Source organism: Aythya marila (genome assembly GCF_965140915.1).
Source record: "Aythya marila genome assembly, chromosome: 2".
In the NCBI taxonomy this organism is placed as follows: domain Eukaryota; kingdom Metazoa; phylum Chordata; class Aves; order Anseriformes; family Anatidae; genus Aythya; species Aythya marila.
In genome coordinates, this window is record NC_139043.1 from 94,896,236 (window position 1) to 94,915,690 (window position 19,455).

A 19,455-nucleotide genomic window follows, 5' to 3' on the forward strand; every position below is an offset into this window, starting at 1 on the left:
ACATATTTTGCACCTTCCACTCAAGCCAGAAAAATGTACCCTCCTCTGTCTTCCAAAGCATTACTGCCACTACAGAGCCAATGGGGTGAGCAGATTTGTAGGAAAACAAGTGACATTGAGAGGTCTCATGGGTCTGATTCTGTCATTTTTGGTAAAACAGAAAAGGTTCATGTTCATGGCTTGACTTTAAAGGAAGTCATTTAGAAATGTTGAACAAAAAACAGTTGCTGAAAAGCCCCCCCAAAACATGAAAAACTCTTATTTTAAGACTAGGAACCAGAGCTGTGGGTCCTATGTTTTCTCCTAATTAAGAAACTGCTCTTATAGAAGGAACTATGTATGAACTCACTGTTGGAAAATAGATCTCAAAAGACTAATTGAAGAAAGGACAGGACTCTACACTTGGCAAAGTGCAAAGCCTGGAAGAGACACTGCCTCGGGGAGCAGGAGACCACGAGGAGGTGCCAGAAGACACAGGCAACACCCAGGCTGTCAGGGGGCAGTTCTGATTTTATTACTGAAAACAGCCCATAGGAGAGAGATGCTTTCATTTAGGATGCGACTCACCTTATCTATATAGGGTCACAGTTAATGGTTCAGAAGACAATTTCCTTTTCTGCCGCCTTCCACAGGAGAGAAAGGATCTGGTTTTGTTTGTTTGTTTTCCCCAGGATATACTGATTCCAGTGCTAGAGGAGGCTAAAGCCATGGCCAAATAGTGATGCAGAAATTTATGTGGAATCTCAACATTTTTAACCTCCTCTCCATCCCAGTTAGTTACTACCTTACTGCTGATGGAAACTCGCCCTCAGCAGAGGTGGCAGGAACACTCACCTGCTTTAATGCAGGTCCACTCATCTAGTTTAAACAGACTTCTTCAATACTTTAAGTTGGATGATCATAGAAGACTTTCCAGCAGCATCAGGCCAACTCTGCATGCACAGAACTTACATGCAAATGCACAGGCAAGATATAAAGCACTGCACTAGCAAATCCCCCTGATGTCTGATTCTGCCTACTGTAAGCAACTGAGGTTTCTGTTAGAGGCTGATCATGAGCGAACGCCTTCAGTCAGACAGTTCTGCCTGGTAGCTTGGCTGCATGAAAGCCCTTGCTCCAACTTAACCTATGAGTCAATATTTGGGTGAGTTCAAACTTTCTCTAGGGCAGAAGGAAATGTCAGATTTCTGTTCTGAGTCTTAAAGTACAAGGGAAGCTTGACCTGCAGGAATAACACCCAATTTAAATAAAAATTAACAAGCTTTAAATAGGAGACTGGGATTGTGGGTATGGCTACGCTACAGTGTAACAGAAAAATAATTAGCTATGATTTGCATAAGCCTCTTTGGGTATCACACGTGGCTGAGAGCTTAGAGTGGACTAACATACCCTGCAGGCTTTTTGCCACCATGGCTGAATGGGTGGTAGCACCTGGGAAAGCTTTGTTTTAGGGCCAGTCCTACCCTTACAGTTCATAGTGAAAACTCTCAAGCTGGAAAACCAGATGCCTGCCTCACTGCTTTTCCAAAGCCTCTAGTTAAATCTCTCCCAGCATCAGTCTGCATCATGAAGCACAAAAACCTTGAAGAGTCCCCACTCAGCCACATACAGAATAAGGCCTCTGTCTCTGAAATGACTTCCTGATGTTCAGATGTCCAACACAATGTCCAGACCAAACTGCCTGACTTCATGAACAGATTTAATACATTTCTGTAGTAAAGAAACAAATTTCTGGAGAAGAAAAAGGAAGCAAAACCACAACAAAACTAGCATAAGCCAATCATAACATTATTCTATAGAACCAGATAGCAAAAAAAGCTAAGTTAATTTGGAAGAAAATTAGAGAGATATAACAATAAGTACAATTAAAAAAAAAATCATTAGTATTTGAAATGAACAGGTGACAACAAATAGGCTTTAACCTTTACCTTCAATAAAAATGAAAATCCTACAAGCGTACATACAGAAAGCTGTCAACAGAATACAAATTTTCTTCGTAATTCAAAAAGAAAATAACTAGTAACAACAAAGTTCACTCCGATCTTCCGAAACCTTTGGATCATCAGCACAAGGTACTATATGTCTACAAAAATCTGGATTTCTTACATCCTTAAACTCTCCTGGCTAAAGCTACAAGACCACACATTCATTAACTGCACAGTCATAGACTGTTTATCTCTTCCCTTATCTCATTCAATGCACATAATGCATTCATTACAGTGCAGAATTAAAACCACCATATAAGCAGCATTTTTGAAATTCATTTTACTTGAGATTTGCATCAAAATGATGTACTTCTGATCTAATTTTTTTACATAAATTAGCATAGTGAGTGTGCACACTTGTGCATATGTGAACATGCACATCGATGCTTGAGTGGAAAAGGCTGCTTATAAATTTTATGAAGTTCTGAAATTAAGTATTCCCCTCTCCTTCAAGGATCAGAAAAGTAGAGCACGTGATAACTTATTATTCATCCACATTAATACTTCATTTTCTTATACTACACAGTCCACTATCAAAGGGCTCTGAGAAGGTTTCACACCCTCTGAGAGCTTAAGGCCAGAAGAAACCATCAGATTAACCTAATCTGGTTTTCTGCATATCACAGACCTTGTACATGACACATAGCAAAGACAATCTGATGATAAGTTTTAGAAAATCATTCAACCTTGATTGCAAGTGTCAGGGTTTCTACACCTCTTCTAAGTCATTCCAGGTCCAAATTTCACTGCAGTGCATGCTGTCTTATTTCCCATTCAAATTCTTCTGACTTTGAACTTGCAGCTTTTTCCTTTGTCTGCTGTACAAAAAGACCCTCAAGTACTAGATGTCCTGTCCTTAATGTGGAAGCTTTATTAATCACTTCTCTTAACCACCTCATGAAACTAGGCAGATGGAACATTTTTAGTCTCTCACTACAAGGCAGGTTTTCAAGATTTTCTCTTTTAAAAGTTTTCTCCAAGTTTGTGATATCCTTTCTTTGATATCCTATTCTCTTCTCTAGTGTCTCTTCTTCAGGCCCCTACCAAGTAGGCCTTTTTTAATTTTCTTCCTAAATGAGTGCCTATCTCACATGTTTTAAAGGTTTAAAAAAAAAAAAAAACAACACATTGAAAACATTACAACATTTTTAAATGTTTTAAACATTTTTTAATGCAGAATGGGAATTCTGATGTGCTAACCTGGAGGACACCTGCTGAAGCTGAGCATTCCTGCCTCACAACCAAGATAGGTATACCTGCTCCAACATTTTCAGCCTAGTTACAAATCTTAAAGAATGTGGTGTACATACAATGTAACACCTTCCATTTTCAAATACGCAATCAAAACTCCAAGAAATCAACACAAAAAAACTAATGCTCCATACCTGCCTGGGGTCTAATCGTTGTGAGAGATTCCAGGTAGTCCTTCATGTCTTTATGTTTGCAGCCAACAGAGATTTCAAAAGGTGTTTTATGTAGTACATTCAGGTGATCGGGATTGGCACCCTTCTCCATGAGCTGCTGTGCCAAGCTCACCTTTCCACTAACAGCTGCCAGCATTAAAGGACTCCAGCCCATAGTCTTCACAGTGTAATTGCAATCAGCTCCCCAGTCTAGTAACAGATGTACTACTGCCTCATGTCCATGTTGAGCAGCCGCCATCAGTGGAGTGATATCAGGGAGGTCGTCTCTGCTGTTGTTAAGCACATTTGTGCTAAAATGGTCGTAATTGTCTACAAAAGCTCCAGATTCCAGTAACAATTTCACCATGCTGACGTGGCCACCTCTTGAGGCCATTGTGAGGACGTTGGCTCCCAACTTATTCTGTGCGTTGAGATCGGCACCATTTTCCAGCAAGATGTGAGCCACGCTTAGATGCCCAAACCTTGACAGGAAGAAAGAAGAAAGGGAAAAAAGAGAATTAACACCTCAGATGGCAGAGGCTTCTGACACATTCTGAAAACAGTCATACTCCAAACACAGCAAAATTTGTTACCAGTTCAGCGTTATTGACTAATAGAAAAGACTGAGATACTTACTATATGAGATGATGCCCACATCACTGAACATGACCATGGTCGCCTTACTAGAGGACTGTACCTTCCTAAATTGTTTCACATGCACCAGTGACCATACCCATATAAAAGGCATTTGCACCACCTCTTGCTTTGCAGTTGGGAAAAAAATCAACTTCCAGAACAGAAGGTGGCTTAATGAAGACAGGCAACTGTGATGTGCTCATGAAGCTCAAAAAATATAGCGAGTGGCCACTGCTGTCATAAAGGAAGCTGAACTTATCTCAACACCAAGGGTACCAGATGAGCTCTCCGCATGCAGAATGCCTCAGGGAACCTGGACTCTGACACTGGTTTCACCAGCAGCACTGCTCTGACACGAGTTGACTAAGAGGCTCTGGTAATTTGTCGGTAAGCAAAAGACAATCATGCAAGCCATGTAGCCACGTGTGGTGGTTTTACTCAGCTGGGTGCCACCACAACAGCTCTCTCACTCCCCCTCCTCAAAGGGAAAGGGGGAGAAAATATGATGCAAAGAGCTCAAAGGTTGAGATAAGGACAGGGAGATCATTCAGTTATCATCACAGGCAAAATGATGATCATAGAATCAGCATAGGGAAATTAGGTATATATTTATATAGTTAATAAATGTTACTATATATTTAAGAAACTAAAAACACCTTCCCCCAACCCTTCACATTTTTCTACCTCCTCCACCCAAAGTGAAGCAGGGGAACAGGGAATGGGGGCTGCAGTCAGTCCCTAAAGCTTTATCTTTAAAGCTGCTCCTTCATGATCACTCCCTGCCCCTGCTCCATGTGGGGTCCCTCCCATGGGATGCCGTCCCTCCCGAACTGATCTTGTGGGGGCTTCCCACAGGCAGCAGCTCATCAGGAACTGTTCCCACACAGCTCCGTCCCACGGGGTCCATCCATCCATCCCCCAGGAGCAAACTGCTCCAGCACAGGTCTCCCACGGCTGGGCGGCAGCTCCCCCCAGACCCCCTGCTCCTGTGGGGGCTCCTCTCCACGGGCTGCAGCTCCGGCCCAGGGCCTGCTCCTGCGGGGGCTCTCCATGGGCCGCAGCCTCCTTCAGGCCACATCCACCTGCTCCACCAGGAGCTCCTCCACCCACAGGGGGGCTGCAGCATGGAGATCTGCTCCATGGGCTGCAGCGGGACAGCCTGCTCCACCAGGGGCCTCTGCACAGGCTACAGGGGAACTGCTGCTGCCTGCCTGGAGCACCTCCTGCCCTCCTGCTGCACTCACCTTGGGCGGCTGCAGGGCTGCTTCTCACTCCTCTCTCCCAGCTGCTGTGGTGTAGCAGTTTTTCCTCCTTTCTTAAATCTGCTCTCCCAGAGGCCCAACCAGTGTTTCTCACTGTCTTGGCTCTGGCCAGCAGCAGGTCCCTTTTGGAGACGGCTGGAGCTGGCTCTGATCTAACATGGGGCAGCTGCTGGGCTCTGCTCACAGAGGCCACCACTGCAGCCCCCTGCTACCATACCTCATACCTCCAACCAGCTTGCTCACAGTGAGAAAACGGTAACCCTTTACCCCTCCTCAGTTGAGGAGTAATCCCACGCTTTAATAAACACTACATTTACAAGATGCATACTTTTGCACTGCTTGTTGTAGCTGTCATAAGTTACTATATGCTTGTGCAGTATTTAACACAACCAAACTTTGCTCCTGAAAGCTGCTTTTGCACTCTGAAACAGAACAAACGCTACTTGAGGAAATCCCCAAGAATGCTACTAACTACTAACAGAGACACGAGACACAAACTCCCTAGCTTCTTTCCAGCAAACAAAGTTGCAGAAGAAAGTTTCCAGGGACTGTCAAGTTGCGAGGAGTCTGCCCTCGTAGCCTTCACTGTGCCACTTCAGCAGATCCTGCAATCTCTGCAGATGTGATTACTCTTATACATGTACACTATCTCACAAATTTCAACAGAACTAAACACAGCCAGAAAATTCAACATGTACATAGTTTGAAACCTATGCTCGCACAGTCATACTTCCTTTTAAGTTATCCATTACAAAAAAAAAAAAAAAAAAGTTCTCCCACTTTAAGCTTTCTCTCCAGGCTTCAATATTTATCATACGTTTCAAATAGTAGCAAGTCATTTCTTTAAAACAATTAGAAGACTATGGTGATTTAGTTTATTGTTTTTAGAGAATAAGGGTAAAGTTTTCATTAAGGAAAAAAAAAATCTAAGAGTGTTTTTGGGGCTTTTTTTTTTTTTAACCTTTGTAAAATAACAGAACTGCTGAACCTTGTCTTCCTTGTTCTTACTGGAAAACCAGCTGTGTGACTCATTCTTTGGGAACTTTCTGTGGGCTTTAATTGAAAAGAGAATGTTGACTTTCAAACAGACTTTTTTTCTTCCAAGTATTTTAATGTGTTATGAAAGAAAAAGAAAAAATCTCCTCTCAATTAAGCACTGATTTAATCAAAGTAGAGCACTGCCCCCCAACCTTGCAAAGCGTGTAAACCCAGTGGGTATTTGTATACATCGAGATAAGCACACACCCCAGCATTAGCAATACTGGAACCATCCGTAGCTCTGCGGTGAGTGACACGAGAGTGGCACGATACTGAAAACAACCCAGCTCTGCCACTAATACCCAAAGTAATGATTCTGCATATCCTCCAGCGAGCCCTTTGGGAAAATAAGGAAGAGGCGAGCAAAACGAATTGTTGATACTTCGTTCAATCCATTTTAAACCAGAGGCGATCTTCCAATAGGTCGGGCTAAGAGAAGAAGGACAGAAGCCAGGCAGGGGTTTTGCACGGATCTTCCTATGCAGAAGGGAGGATGTGCATGCAGCGTTTTGGGGTTCGGGTGACCCCTCGGCGCTTTGGGGCGCTGGCTTCACCCTGGCAGTACCAAGGGGTGCCCAGCTCCAACACCTCGATACCTGGGGTGGATGCCTGTGCACACCAGCCCCCGACAGCCCCTCCTGCCCCCCGGGGAGGGCAGCAGGTGGGTGCCCGGCCCCTCGGGGCGCTCTCCCGAGCAGGGCCCGGCGGCTGCGGGCGGAGCCCCCCGGGTGGGGGTGAAGCGTGCGCCCCTACCTGGCCGCCTGCATCAGCGGGCTCCAGCCGTAGTGGTTCCTGCTCTGCACCGAGGCCCCCTTCCGCAGCAGGAACCGCACCAGCTGCTCGTGGCCGCCCGCCGCGGCGAACTGCAGCCCGGTGTTGCCGGCCTCGTCGGTGCAATCCACGGGGACGGGGACGGGGACGGCGGCGGCTGCTGCCGGGACCGCGACCGGCACCGGGGTGGCGACGACCCCTGCCGCCGCCGCCGCTGCCTCTCCGCGGGGCTCCGCCGGCTCCTCGCTGCCGCAGGCGGAGGCGGCCGCCGGCTCGGCGCTGCCGCCGGGCAGCCCCAGCAGGCGCCGGGCGGTCTCGCAGTCGCCCTGCTCGCAGGCACGGAGGAAGAGCTGCACCTGGGGGGGCACCCCGCACTCCCCCATCGGCGGTGGCAGCGGCGGCACCGGCACCGAGCCCCGGCCGGCCCGGCCGCCCCCGGCCCTCGGCGGCCGTTGTGAAGGCGGCGGGGAGGAGGGGAGGAGGCCGGCGGGAGGAGGGCCTGCGCCGGCCCCTCACGGCGGCGGCGCTGCCGCCGGCCCCCGCGCCATCTTCGCGCTGCTGCCACACAAAGAGGCGGCCCCGGCCATTGCCGCTGCCCGCGGGGCGCTGGGGATGGCGGCGGCGCTTTCCTGCCTCCTCCTGCCCTCCCTCACAGGCTCCTTCGATACAGTTGTGTGCTACAGAGCCCAGTCGTTGCCAAACTAATCTCTCCTTGCACTCCAGTAGCGCCCAGCAGCTAGTCTCTGAGCATAGAACTCCGATTTTTGTTTCTAAGTCTCCCCTCTATACCTTCAGCCTCCTAGGTAGCCTGGCACCCTTTCCAGCTTACATTGATTTACAACAGCTAAACTGAGAAAAAAAATGAAGCTCTGGTGAAACAACTCCCAAACCACACTTAACTGGTTAACTTAATATGGAGTCATCCCCCTATAACTTCTATAACTTCCACCAGGTTGGTCTCTATTAAAGCTCATCACTTCAAGGGCAGAACACAGCACTTGTTATAATGGTGGAGGTTTGGGGAAGAGTGAATTAGGAGACGCTACGGGGCCAGGTGTCACTAAAATGAAGCCATCCACTGGTTTTAGTCAGAGGCACCCATACTTTCCATGTTACATGGCTTTCGTCCTCTGATCCACTGGTAAATCCAGATCACGGGACCATCACAGCAAAGGGCCTAACAAGCTGCACTTCAAGAAAGACTCCAGAAAAAAAGTACTGACTGTGTAAGGCCACTTATACCCATCCTCTGAGAGAGTACTGCTCACAGCAGGGAAAAAAATGACTTACTTACACCTTTGGAAATTTATCCTCACAGAGACAATAGGACAAATTCCTAGACAGGGTAAATAGTGATGCTTCCTCCATTATAGATATACATTAAACAATGTAAAACATGTATTTTTGTATTTTTGTTTAAAAAAAAAAAATCCATAAGCACAAAGGTGTTTATGCTGGCCATCAGCAGAAGCAAGATATGTGGCTAGGCAAACTGTTGGTCTAGCCAATAAAACCACTCTCAACACTACAGAAGTGTGAGGAACTCACCATGATGAATAAAACTGGATGGTGTAATTAATTTCATGCAAGATTTCAGAGCTTGGAAGAAAGGAATCACAAGAGTGATTAATGCAATACATTATTCAGGATTCAAGAAAACTGGGTCATACTTACCATATCAAAGTGCAAGCTTGGATACAGTCAAATTAGTGACAGGATCTCTCCAGTTAACTTTTTGAGATAAGCTGCTGAATGTGTTGATCATACAGGCTTATGTTATGTAGCTGATGATCAGGCTATCAAATTCTACTAATGGTTTGAAACTCCAGACAAACATATCACAAATATAATTAGAAACCTAGCAGCAAAAGATGCAACTCTTCTTTGAAGAAACTCATAAGCAACAGGAGATGTTTGTTGGGGTTTACAAAATAAAAGAGGAAATTCTTTATGCTAAATTCTGCTGTTGTTATCTGATGATCCTTGCTATCTTCAGTCATTTCTTCTAGGCATTTATAGAGGTGTGATCACACAGTGATTTCTGTCGCTGATAGGAATCAGGTAATAATCAGATCTCTTCTGAAATGAATAAAGTGCTATCAAATATTCTTACGGTGATGCATTACCAAGTGCTCTGGGAAACGCACAATTTAGTTTCTTCAGCAATGAAAGAACAGCCTAAATCTTTTGAACTGGTCATTGGAGTAGGAGAATGGAGAAAGCTTAGGATAGAAGAGAATGTTGGAGAAAACAAAACCAAGGCTCTCAAGTACACATTGTGCATTGGTGGTTTGGAAGGCATCTGCGTCTGGTTTGTCCAGTCACTGAAAAACACATTGCTTTTCACGTGGAATTCCTTCATGCCACCAATGTGCTCATTTGGATAAGTGGGTGTTGGATTTCAATGAGAAAAGTGCAAGGAAAAGAGCAGGCACACCAAGGAAGCAGAACAGATGAGTCAAGAACAGGCATGTGAGGCCAACACTTGTGAACCTTTTCCAACAGAAGTCCCCATTGTGAGTGATATCTAAACACCAGCAGGGAGATAAATGAGCCAATATAAGCTTAATTAAAGCTACTTAAAATACAATCTAACATAAAGGAAATAAACTTAGAGCCATTGTTCTGCAAGAGATGGAGCTCCTCATTTGCAAAACAAAACCTAGGAAGCCATTAGGGCATGTAATGCACCAGTGGAGCTAGTAAAATAACTATAATATGGCAAGCGTGCAGTGATGTAGAACTACAAATTGCCCAGATAACATGACAGAAAATGTGGTTACTTTTACAGTAGTACTAGCTTATAATACAAATGGGCATGTCCTCACACCACGATACCTGAGCAAATTTCTACCTCATGTATCATTCAGGGTCACGCAATATGGAAGTCTGCAGAATTAAAAAATTAAAAAAGACTGCATCATAAAAAATGTCTCAGAAAGGACAAAATGCAAATAGTCAATGAATCTGTTCAAAAAAAAAAAAAAATCCAGAAAACTGCAGATAGCTGACTCAGTCATAATCTTCATTATGAGTCTGGGGATGATGGCACCTCAAATCCCCAAATACGATGGCTTTATTTTTATGGCAATTCAAGGAATAAAAGGCTTATTTTCTTCTGAAAGATCTTACTGATGTGAATCACAAGAAATTCATACTTCTGAGAAAAAAAAAAAAAAAATGAAAGTTTTAGCATCTGTCTTGTGTGAAGATACTCATCTCTTACTAAAAAAGGTTGACCTATATTAGAAATGTCATCAGAGAAAAGAAGATACTTCTCCAGTATCATGAGACTCATAAATGTTAACTTTGGTCCTTTCAGACACAGAAGCAGAAACAACCTTGAAAAAATTACTAAAAAAAATGGTATGGGATGGATGGTACAGTATGGGATGACTACGGCTAATTCCACCACTCAGTTTCTCCTTGAGTCCTTGGATCAGAATTTTAATCATGACATATATATAACAGGTCTCCACTTTGTCTTCTATAACCAGCTGCTGTAACTTTGTAATTACTTCACTTACATGTTTCTGAATATGCCACATTTTTCATCAAACTTTCAACAATTGTTTGGAATCCAGTTTTTCAATTTACTGTGCCCCACAAGAATTTATGAAAAATCCACTCATACAAATTTCAAAGAAAAATCCAAATGCAATAGACCTCAAAGAGTCCCTTCGATAGCACGTCCTGTCATACCATATTCTGTGCACAGAACTGCAGTTTTGTTCCAGTAGTTTTTGATACTCAAGCTTACAAGCCAAGACTTCCTTTATGTGTAGGATCTTTTCTAGTGTCTACAGTCAACACTTTCTATTTAAAAAAGGAAATGTGTGTATGAACAACGCATACCCATAGCAAACAATATACTGAATGATGCCTTTGGCATGCACATCCTTATTATCTGTAAGCTATCCTGGCTTGCACATGGTCATTTGAACAAAGTATTTTAGATATGTTAGTGTGTATGTGTATGTATACATATATATGTCTACGTATATACATGTACATGTATGTACCTATACACACACTGTGTTCTGCAAACCAGTACAGGTGAGGTCTTGTACAAGCAGCATCCACCAAATCAGTCTGTTTTTATTGGCTTGTCAGTATCAGAATTACACAGCATTCATTCTTCAGTCTGGTACAAGATGCCTGAAAGAGCTGATGGTTTCTATCTCACTCATCAAGTCTGTGTTTTTAACTTTTTAGGCCTCCATACCCGCTGTTCTTCCTCCTGTTTAAATTCCTGATATGATCTGCCTCTGCCTGCTCATTACACAGTCAGGCTCTTTCCTGACATAGAGGCTACCCTGTAAAATTGGGGTTCCTGCTGCAGCACAAAGGACCTCAGCACCCAGGCCAAATTTGCACAGACCTGAAGCTGGGAAAGTAGCACCCATCCCATCCCATGTTTTGCCTGCACTATGAAATGCACGAAATAATGACACTTTCAATATATAAATATTAATAAAAATATCCGTGGCACTGGTCAAAAAAAAATGAATGAAATAACATTTAAAAAAAGACAGGCACACTTGTCCTGGCAAAGGAGAGAATAAGCTGCCAAGGTGGGAGTTGGGGGGAGCAGTTTATTTGCAGGGCAATGCTGCATTGTGCCCAGTTAAAGCGACTGTGAACAATGACACATCACCGACCCACAGCTCTTGCCAATGTATGTTTGATAACTCGACTTAATCTTCTTCTCCGTGAACAAATTTCCTATCTGTCTGCAATGTATCTGTACACCATACTACTCTGATAATTTCCCCCCCCCCCTTTTTTTTTTTCTTTTTGAGAACACCTTAACATTGGTTGTTACTAAAACTAGAAGTATTACTCTGAAGCATGATACATGGTATTTTTTCCCCAGAAAGTATGAATTTAGGGAGCTATTTGAACTTTGAGTTTATTCAAAATGTAGTCTCTATCTGCTCATACATCTCCAAACCCCACTTCCACTCTGTAATTTTGCTTTGACTAAAAGTACAGATCTAACAAATAAAAAAAAAAATAATAAAAAAAAAAAAAATCTTGTAAAAAGAAAACTTTGGATGAGGGAAGTTTTAAAGCATTGGCAAAATTTAATACCTCTATTTTTTTTCTGTACTGCATATCATCACTATAAAGGAAGAAGAATAACCACTAATACTAATGCACATGTAAAATAATTCACCTTATCTTAGTACTTTAAATTTTCATTGTCTGTAGACAAATTCCTTCAACAAGCTCATGTATTTTATATAAACCAAATATTGTCTGCAACTTAAATGAATATTCCACTGAGCAATAGATACACCCTTACTTTCAGCTATTATATTTATTCTAATATAAATTCTTGTGGACAACTACATGCTGTAGTTTTCTCTTACTGTTTTTTAGTTTTATCTCTGACTGCTTTTTGAAAGGTTTAGTCAATATTTTGTTTCTTCCTGTATTGTGAAAAAATACTATTACACTTTTTAAAAATAAACTTTTCAAATGTATTATTCCACTGACCTTCTGTTTTGACAATTGAGGGTATATTAGATCTTCCTGATAAGCAATTATAGATTTTATATTACTTGTACGGTTACTCTACTTACTTATAACTGAAAATGCTAAAGTAACTGAATTTACATCTCACTATTCTTACAAATCTTGAAAAAAAAATCTCAAAACCAATTGTTTTGTTATTAAATCTGAAAAAGTCGATAGAATTTCTGAAAAGTAACTTTTCCATTAAAATGCTGTTGCAAGCTTTGTGGATAGTAGGAAACTCTTATTAATGCTCTATTTTTTTTTTCTTCTGGGGCTTATTTTTACACTCAGAGCAGAGGTTTTCCCTAAGTCTTTACACCTTGGGTATTTTAGCCAGAAATTTCAGTCTCCCCATTTTAATTAAACTGTACAAACTCTAAAAAAGGCTGAGATAAAGTGTCTTTGACTTCACTTTTTTTGTGTATCTCATCCAGATTCATTTCTGAATGCAACTGATTTATTTTCAATCATTTTTTTTTGCATTAGCACTGTTATTGTTCTTATTCTGTTATTATTCTCTTGCTGAGTTTCCTCAGATTTATGTGCTTGGACATCATCCCTCAGGGAACTGCTTTTTATTAGCATTACTTCCAAACCTCACTGCAATGATGATCATGGAAAACCTTCCCAGCTACTAGGCTTAATGGTGTTATTACTACTGAGAGCCGACCACAAGGCAGGGCAGCATGCTTCTGATAGTGTCCTACCTGCTGTCACCTTTTCTACTGCTGTGAAAGGTAGGTTAACAGCTAGGTTAACACTAGGATTAGGTTAACAGTTGGACTTGATGATCTTAGAGGTCTTTTCCAACCTCAGTGATTCTATGACTCCATGAAAGAAAGCTGATGGTCTCCTCCTACCTTTGTTTCAAGTCCTTTCTTCCTATTCTGGTTATCTACTTCAACAATCTTGTCTGACAGCATCCTGCTTACAGGATGCCTCTTGCAGTATTTTCACATCTTCGGTTTCCCATTTTTTCACCCCAAACTTGTTTTAGTGATGTAATCATATTCTTGTGCACCCTCTGTATTGTTCTAATACGTAAAATTAACCTCTGCAGCAGAATACTCCTGTTTTCTTTCCCACTGTCCTTAGTAAAATCTCAGCCCTGAATTTTGCTCTTTACATGTTCTGAATTTCCCCCAATAATTCCTTTTGGGAAGAACTCTTCCTTCGATTCATTCCAAGAAAGCCTTGTTTGGTTCCTCATGCGTAATATTTGTTACCATCTTCTAAGTAATTTACAGTCTCTTACAAAGGGAGAAACCAAGACTATTTGTTCCAAACAACCAAACCTATGCCCACAGCATGCACCAGAAATGTCACCTGCATCTTTAGGGTTTGCCCCTCCACCATCCTAGTTTCCAACTAGGGAAACCCCTGCTTATAAACTCAATACAAAGGATGCTAGTTGGGCTTCCTTTATTCAGGAAGGCTGACAAGCAACAAGGCAATGTAATCAATCAAGGGACATGCAGTTACTAGTGCCACCCAACTCTTTAGCTAGACACAGCTTCCTGTGTGTATTAGAATATACAATGTATCCAGCATGTTGGTATTTAAAAGTTGGCTGCAAAGCATCTTTACATACACATACATTGTTACTATAAAGCTTAAGTTTTATTGCAACATGTAAATATAATTTGAAACTAGATTTTATGTATATATAGTTATCTATAATAGACAACTGTATTGCTGGATAAGAAACTATTAAGTTATATCTATACATACACACTCATCGTCAAATCCACCAAAACTCCTTGATTGATTGATTGATTGATTGATTTTTTCCAGCATCAGGGTGACTTGTTATTATTCAGCAACCTTCTGTCCAGAGCAAGGCCTCCAGAGTGTAGTTGTCTGCCTCTGCGTTTGTTGTTCCATGTACTATTTGTTAGCCTCAAAAATCAGAAATAGCTCATAACCGCATGCTATGACCCTGTCTGGTAGTGACCAGGCTTTTCCCTTTGCTTAGTGTCAGCACTGTTTTCATTCACTCCTCAGCAGTGCTGGTGAGCACACCTAACACTGCTGCATCCCTCCTAGGCATGGCCAGAGTCCTCGGCTGGGTTGAGCTTGATAGGCCTCCAAAAGCAGAGGACAAACACCTCTTTGTGAAAGGCACAGTGCAAATAACACCTCAAAAACAGAGTTTCAGCTGCCTGCTGCTCTTGAGAGAGAAACTGCATCAGCTGTATTACGCCTTATTTGTTTTCAACAGCAAAACCACAAATTTTCATGTGATCGCATGGCCTCAGGAGCTTAAGTTTAAACAAAGAGGGCTAAATGCCATTAAGGGGTAAAATGAAAAAGCCGAATGGATGTTGAGTATTAAATAAATTCAAAGCTCAGACTAAGTGCCGTGGTTGCTTTATTCCATGGGTCTGTCACCTGATGGGATGGGCTGCCTGATATCTGGATAGTGAGTTCAGGACTTCACTTGTCTTCCGGATTTCTATCTATGAGGTCACGTTAGAAGACTTTGTTTTTCAACACAGTGCACTGCTTTCTCCAGTGAAAAAAGAGCTTGTCGTTAACTCCCACAGCTTCTTGGCCCATTTTCCGTTCATTTTTGTCAAATCACGTGCTGCTCTGGAGGCAGCGGAGCTGACGAAGCCTGGTTTCCAACAGGCTTCTTTCCTTCCACCCCAAAGCTCTTCCTAGTCCCACTAGGCACTAAATGTCCCTAGTCACCCTCCTGGAAGCCTTGGGGCCAACCTGGTGATCCCCATGAGCCAAAGCTGCTCGCTGTGCCCATGGTAGCCCTGTGCCAGTCTAACTTTCCCTCACCGGGGGCACCTACACGTGTCCACCACACAGCTTTGGGGTGACCACATCCCCTCCCCACACCCCAGCAAGGTTCACCCTACACCCGCAGCGCCTCGACCAAGCAGCACGGGGCCTATCTCCACCGCTCCCTCCCTACCCCTCACAGCCCCTGGAGTCAGCGGGGGCTCCGGGTGCGGGTGTCGGTGCCGGGCCGGGTTGCTCCGAGCCGTGCCCCGCGGGCTGTGCCGGCGGCGGGGCGGGCAGGAGGGAGGAGCCGCGGCAGAGGAGCCGGGCGGGTTTCCTGGCGAAGCCGAGGGGTGTGGGGGGGGAAAACAGGCGCCGGCTGCGCTGCGTGGCCGGTGCAGGTTGGCGAGAAGTTATTGCCGAGCTCCCCCGGGGCGAGGCGTGCCCGTGTCCGCCTCCGTGTCCGGGAGAGGCGGCTCCTCCCGCCGCAAGCCCGCTCGGCATGGCCGGCCGCCTCGGCCGCGGCGTGTGCCGGGGCAAGCGGGGCCGGGGGTCCCGCGGCGGGGGCGCGCTGCTGGCGCTGGGGCTGCTGGCTGCCCTCGGCTTCCTCGCCTGGCGCCGTGCTCCCCCCCAGCCCCGCCGCGGCGACCCCTCGCCCCCGCCGCCGCCCGCCGACGAAGCCTCGCTGCGGAAGCCCGTGTACGCCAAGCCCGGGCCGGAGCCGGGGGCGCTGGGCGAGCTGGGCCGGGCGGTGCGGCTGGAGCTGAGCCCGGCCGAGAAGCGGCGGCAGGAGGAGAGCATCCGGCGGCACCAGATCAACATCTACCTGAGCGACCGCATCTCGCTGCACCGCCGCCTGCCCGAGCGCTGGCACCCGCTGTGAGTACCCGGGGGGTACCTCGTGGCTCTTCCCTCCCGTCTAAACTGCTTTAAAACCGCAGCTTTCACTCGTGGGCTTGAAGCCGTCGATGCTTTTCCTTCTGCTCGGCGTAAAAAGGCGCCCGGTGCAGGTGCGGGTGTGACTCGGAGAAGCCAAGTCCCCCCGCTAGCCCCAGCAGCCTGGTGCCAGCCCCAGAGCGCAGTGCTTCTTCTGTTGCTGTCCCATGGGCAGGTCACCGCAGCCAGCACGCTTTTTTCCAACCCCTCCCAGCCCTGCAAACATCGTACTTCCCAGAATTATGCCTTGCACAGCACTCCAGGCGCTGATGCCGTGCAGGATGGAGCTGGCTGTTTGATCACCAAGCAGGCTCAGATGCAGACTTAGCAGGATTCATATGCTGTTGTGTCCTGTAGAAATGCCCCAAGATGCATAATGCTCTTCTGAACTGGTACTTTCCGTGTTCCTCAATGGTCAATTGTTGGGACAATTCACCAGAGATAATGGTATCAGAGCTTTAAAAATAAGAGTTAGATACTATTCAATGGTCCTAGTTGGCAGACAACGCTTTGGTGTGGTCGTGAAGCTGGTGCTGCACAGCAAGTTGGGCTATGTGGTCAGTTCTGGCCCGATGCAAACACTCTGCTCAGTGGTTTGGAGGTACTCTGTTCGTTGGTTTGCTGGTGCACCATCGGGGGCAGCCAGCTGGGAAGAAAAATGGTCTAAAACTACATATTGACCAGTTGTATGTGCTTTCAGCCAAAGAGGACAAAGCCATGGTTGCTACCAGCCCCTCCAAGTCCTTTCCTCTTGGCTTCTGCCAGTTTATTTCCTTGCAGCGGGCTTGTGTGGTTGCAAGGAGCTGTGGAAGGAGCAGGGCTTTGCCTCCACCATACCTTCTCTTCGTGTCAGTGTGTCCTGGCTGGTAGCTCACCCAATTCTAGCTACAAGTGCTCAATCTAAGACATGAATCTTATGGTAGCTCTTAAAAAATCACAGTGCGAATGCAAGGCATTTTTATCATAAACGTAAGCCTGGTGGTAGGCTTGTTTTTCTTAGTTAGGTTTTTACCCTCCCTTTAGAAGCAGTCTTATGATTATAAGCTAGAAAGGACCACTTTAGTTGCGTTCCTACAGGAAAAATTTAAATCATTGTAACAAATTGCTTTGGACTCCTGCCATTTCTCTCAGACAGGATGTTGGAGGAAATGGAAGATCACAGTTGTTGAGCAGGGGACATTGTAAATAAAGGGGGGAGATTCCTGAAGTGAAAGCAGTGTAAGTAGACGGATAAATCGTGCTACAATAACGCATCCATTTTGGTTTTAATACTTCAATGTTGAAATGACAAAATCTATCTAAACTAAAGGATTGCAAAGCGTCAGTGATGTAATCTCAGAGATAATTGTCATCTGAAGATAGGGCTGTATTGTACTTCTTTAGTATCTGCTGGTACAGGGAAGTTCTTCATGCCTTTCTGCACAGTTAAATAAATTATGGCAGAAATGTCACAGAACATGTATCCAACTCACACAGCAAATGTAAAAAAAAAAAAAAAAAAAATGTTTCCCCTTTCTTAAGAGTGAAGACTGTGTAAGAGATCTAAGTCAAAAAAAAAAAAAAAAAAAAAAAAAGGTACTAAAAAAGGTATCTACAAGCCTGTACCAACCAAAAAATCATTATACTTCAATGTAACATTAGAGGCTATATGGATATGTCAAGTCTAGGAAATACCTGGTTTACTTTTTTATTTTCAGGTTGGTAATGCTGGACCAGCCAGTTCAGTTCAGCATTTCATGATCTTTAATGCACATTGGGGCGTTGGGAGAGGCTGATGGCATGAAATATGAAGTAATGGTAGACTTCATCTGTTCCTAAAAATGATGCAAAAGGTACATTTTTAGATGTGATCAATGATACTATTCTGGTACCTAATGACAGGAAAGTGACAGATAGACCACTTTTTAGTGGTGCTCTGGAGGACAGGAAGAGAGCTGTGTACTGGTAAAACTTGGACCTCTTCCAAGCTTGTTGTTTAGAAACTGCGGTAAGGAATAGAATCAGTTGCACGTAGATAGGTGTGGCCTACTGAGAAGGAGTTGGCCTGGTTTTTGTCAGGCATGACATGTCTCAAACCTATTGGAGTTCTTCGAAAAACAATAGAATTATGTGGATAAGAAGGCACAGTGTGTTGGCATTTTTGGAGCCTTTTGATGAGTTCCTTAAACAGGTGTGAAATAAGGTGGAAATTCCTTAATTATACATAACTGGATAAAAACTGGGAAGCAGTCGCCTAATTTTTTTTTTTGTAGTGAAGAAGATTGCTGGTAAAGTTCCACAGAAATCTTGCAGGACCCAGTGCTGTTCAGCTTATGGGAAGGCTCCTCTAATGAAATGACTAATGTGCAGCTCTTCAGCCTGGAAGACAAGCTACTGAGGGGTGCCTCTTGCTGAGCTACTGCAGTGCTAGGTTGGTGCATGAAGTGGGTGAAGCAAATCAAGCCACCTCCTTGCTCCAAGAATCTGTTTGCTGTAAAGTATAAGATAGTCCATCCACTATGAAATTGAAATCAAGGATTCATTAGATATTAACAGATATTGTGCTTGGAGACGTTCTGGGCTACATGCTTTTGGTCTGTTTCAATATATTCTTATCTGTTTAGAGTGAGTCTGGAAATTCAGATCGAAGGAAAATAGGAAGATGAAAAGAAAGGGAAATAAGGATTGGCAACGTCCCCACTACCTGAATGCTCCTTTTAACCTTAATGTCCTCCCACGTTCATTAGTGACCTACTCTCTGGGTGATACCAACTAGAATTTTGCTAATAAGACTGAGAATATCTGAACTAGCAAACCTTTAAACCTGATCTGCAAAATTATGGATATAAAGCGCTGCTTTATGGGAAGCTAGTGACACAGTTTTTTTCCACTTGATCTATATTGTACATCCTGGACTTGCTGTCAGACCAGAAATGTAGCAATAATTATTCACTAATAAAAGGTAGGTGTGAAGGTGTCTGCTATTGTCTGGCTATAATGGGCAGGAAGAGAAGGATGACGGTCTGAGTTTAGCCCCCAAAATAATGTAGTTTTACTACAAATTCTGCACAGATGTTATGCACTGTATTACAAAGTTTGATCAACATTATATATTTTTCCTACTAATATTCTTGGAGATGTAAATGTTCAGAAGATCTTTGTTACTTGTTGTTCTCACTGACCATCATA

The 19,455-nt window shown here is 44.1% G+C and overlaps 2 protein-coding genes across 3 annotated transcripts in view; one reads left to right on the forward strand and one right to left on the reverse strand.

The window, feature by feature from the left end:
* ANKS6 (ankyrin repeat and sterile alpha motif domain containing 6) overlaps positions 1–7,630 on the reverse strand; it is a 45,021-nt gene extending 37,391 nt beyond the window's left edge. For both annotated transcript variants that reach the window (XM_082752812.1, XM_082752811.1), the window contains exons 1-2: positions 7,078–7,630; positions 3,371–3,870 (exon numbers count right to left, since the gene is read on the reverse strand). In XM_082752812.1, coding sequence (XP_082608938.1) covers positions 3,371–3,870; positions 7,078–7,478 — 901 coding nt within the window. In that variant the 5' untranslated portion in view covers positions 7,479–7,630. The remainder of the gene's footprint in view (positions 1–3,370; positions 3,871–7,077) is intronic.
* An 8,119-nt stretch (positions 7,631–15,749) lies between these two features.
* The window catches only part of GALNT12 (polypeptide N-acetylgalactosaminyltransferase 12), a 47,039-nt gene continuing 43,333 nt past the window's right edge, over positions 15,750–19,455 (forward strand). The window contains exon 1 of the mRNA XM_082755111.1: positions 15,750–16,230. Within this exon, the coding sequence (XP_082611237.1) occupies positions 15,854–16,230 (377 nt within the window). The 5' untranslated portion in view covers positions 15,750–15,853. The remainder of the gene's footprint in view (positions 16,231–19,455) is intronic.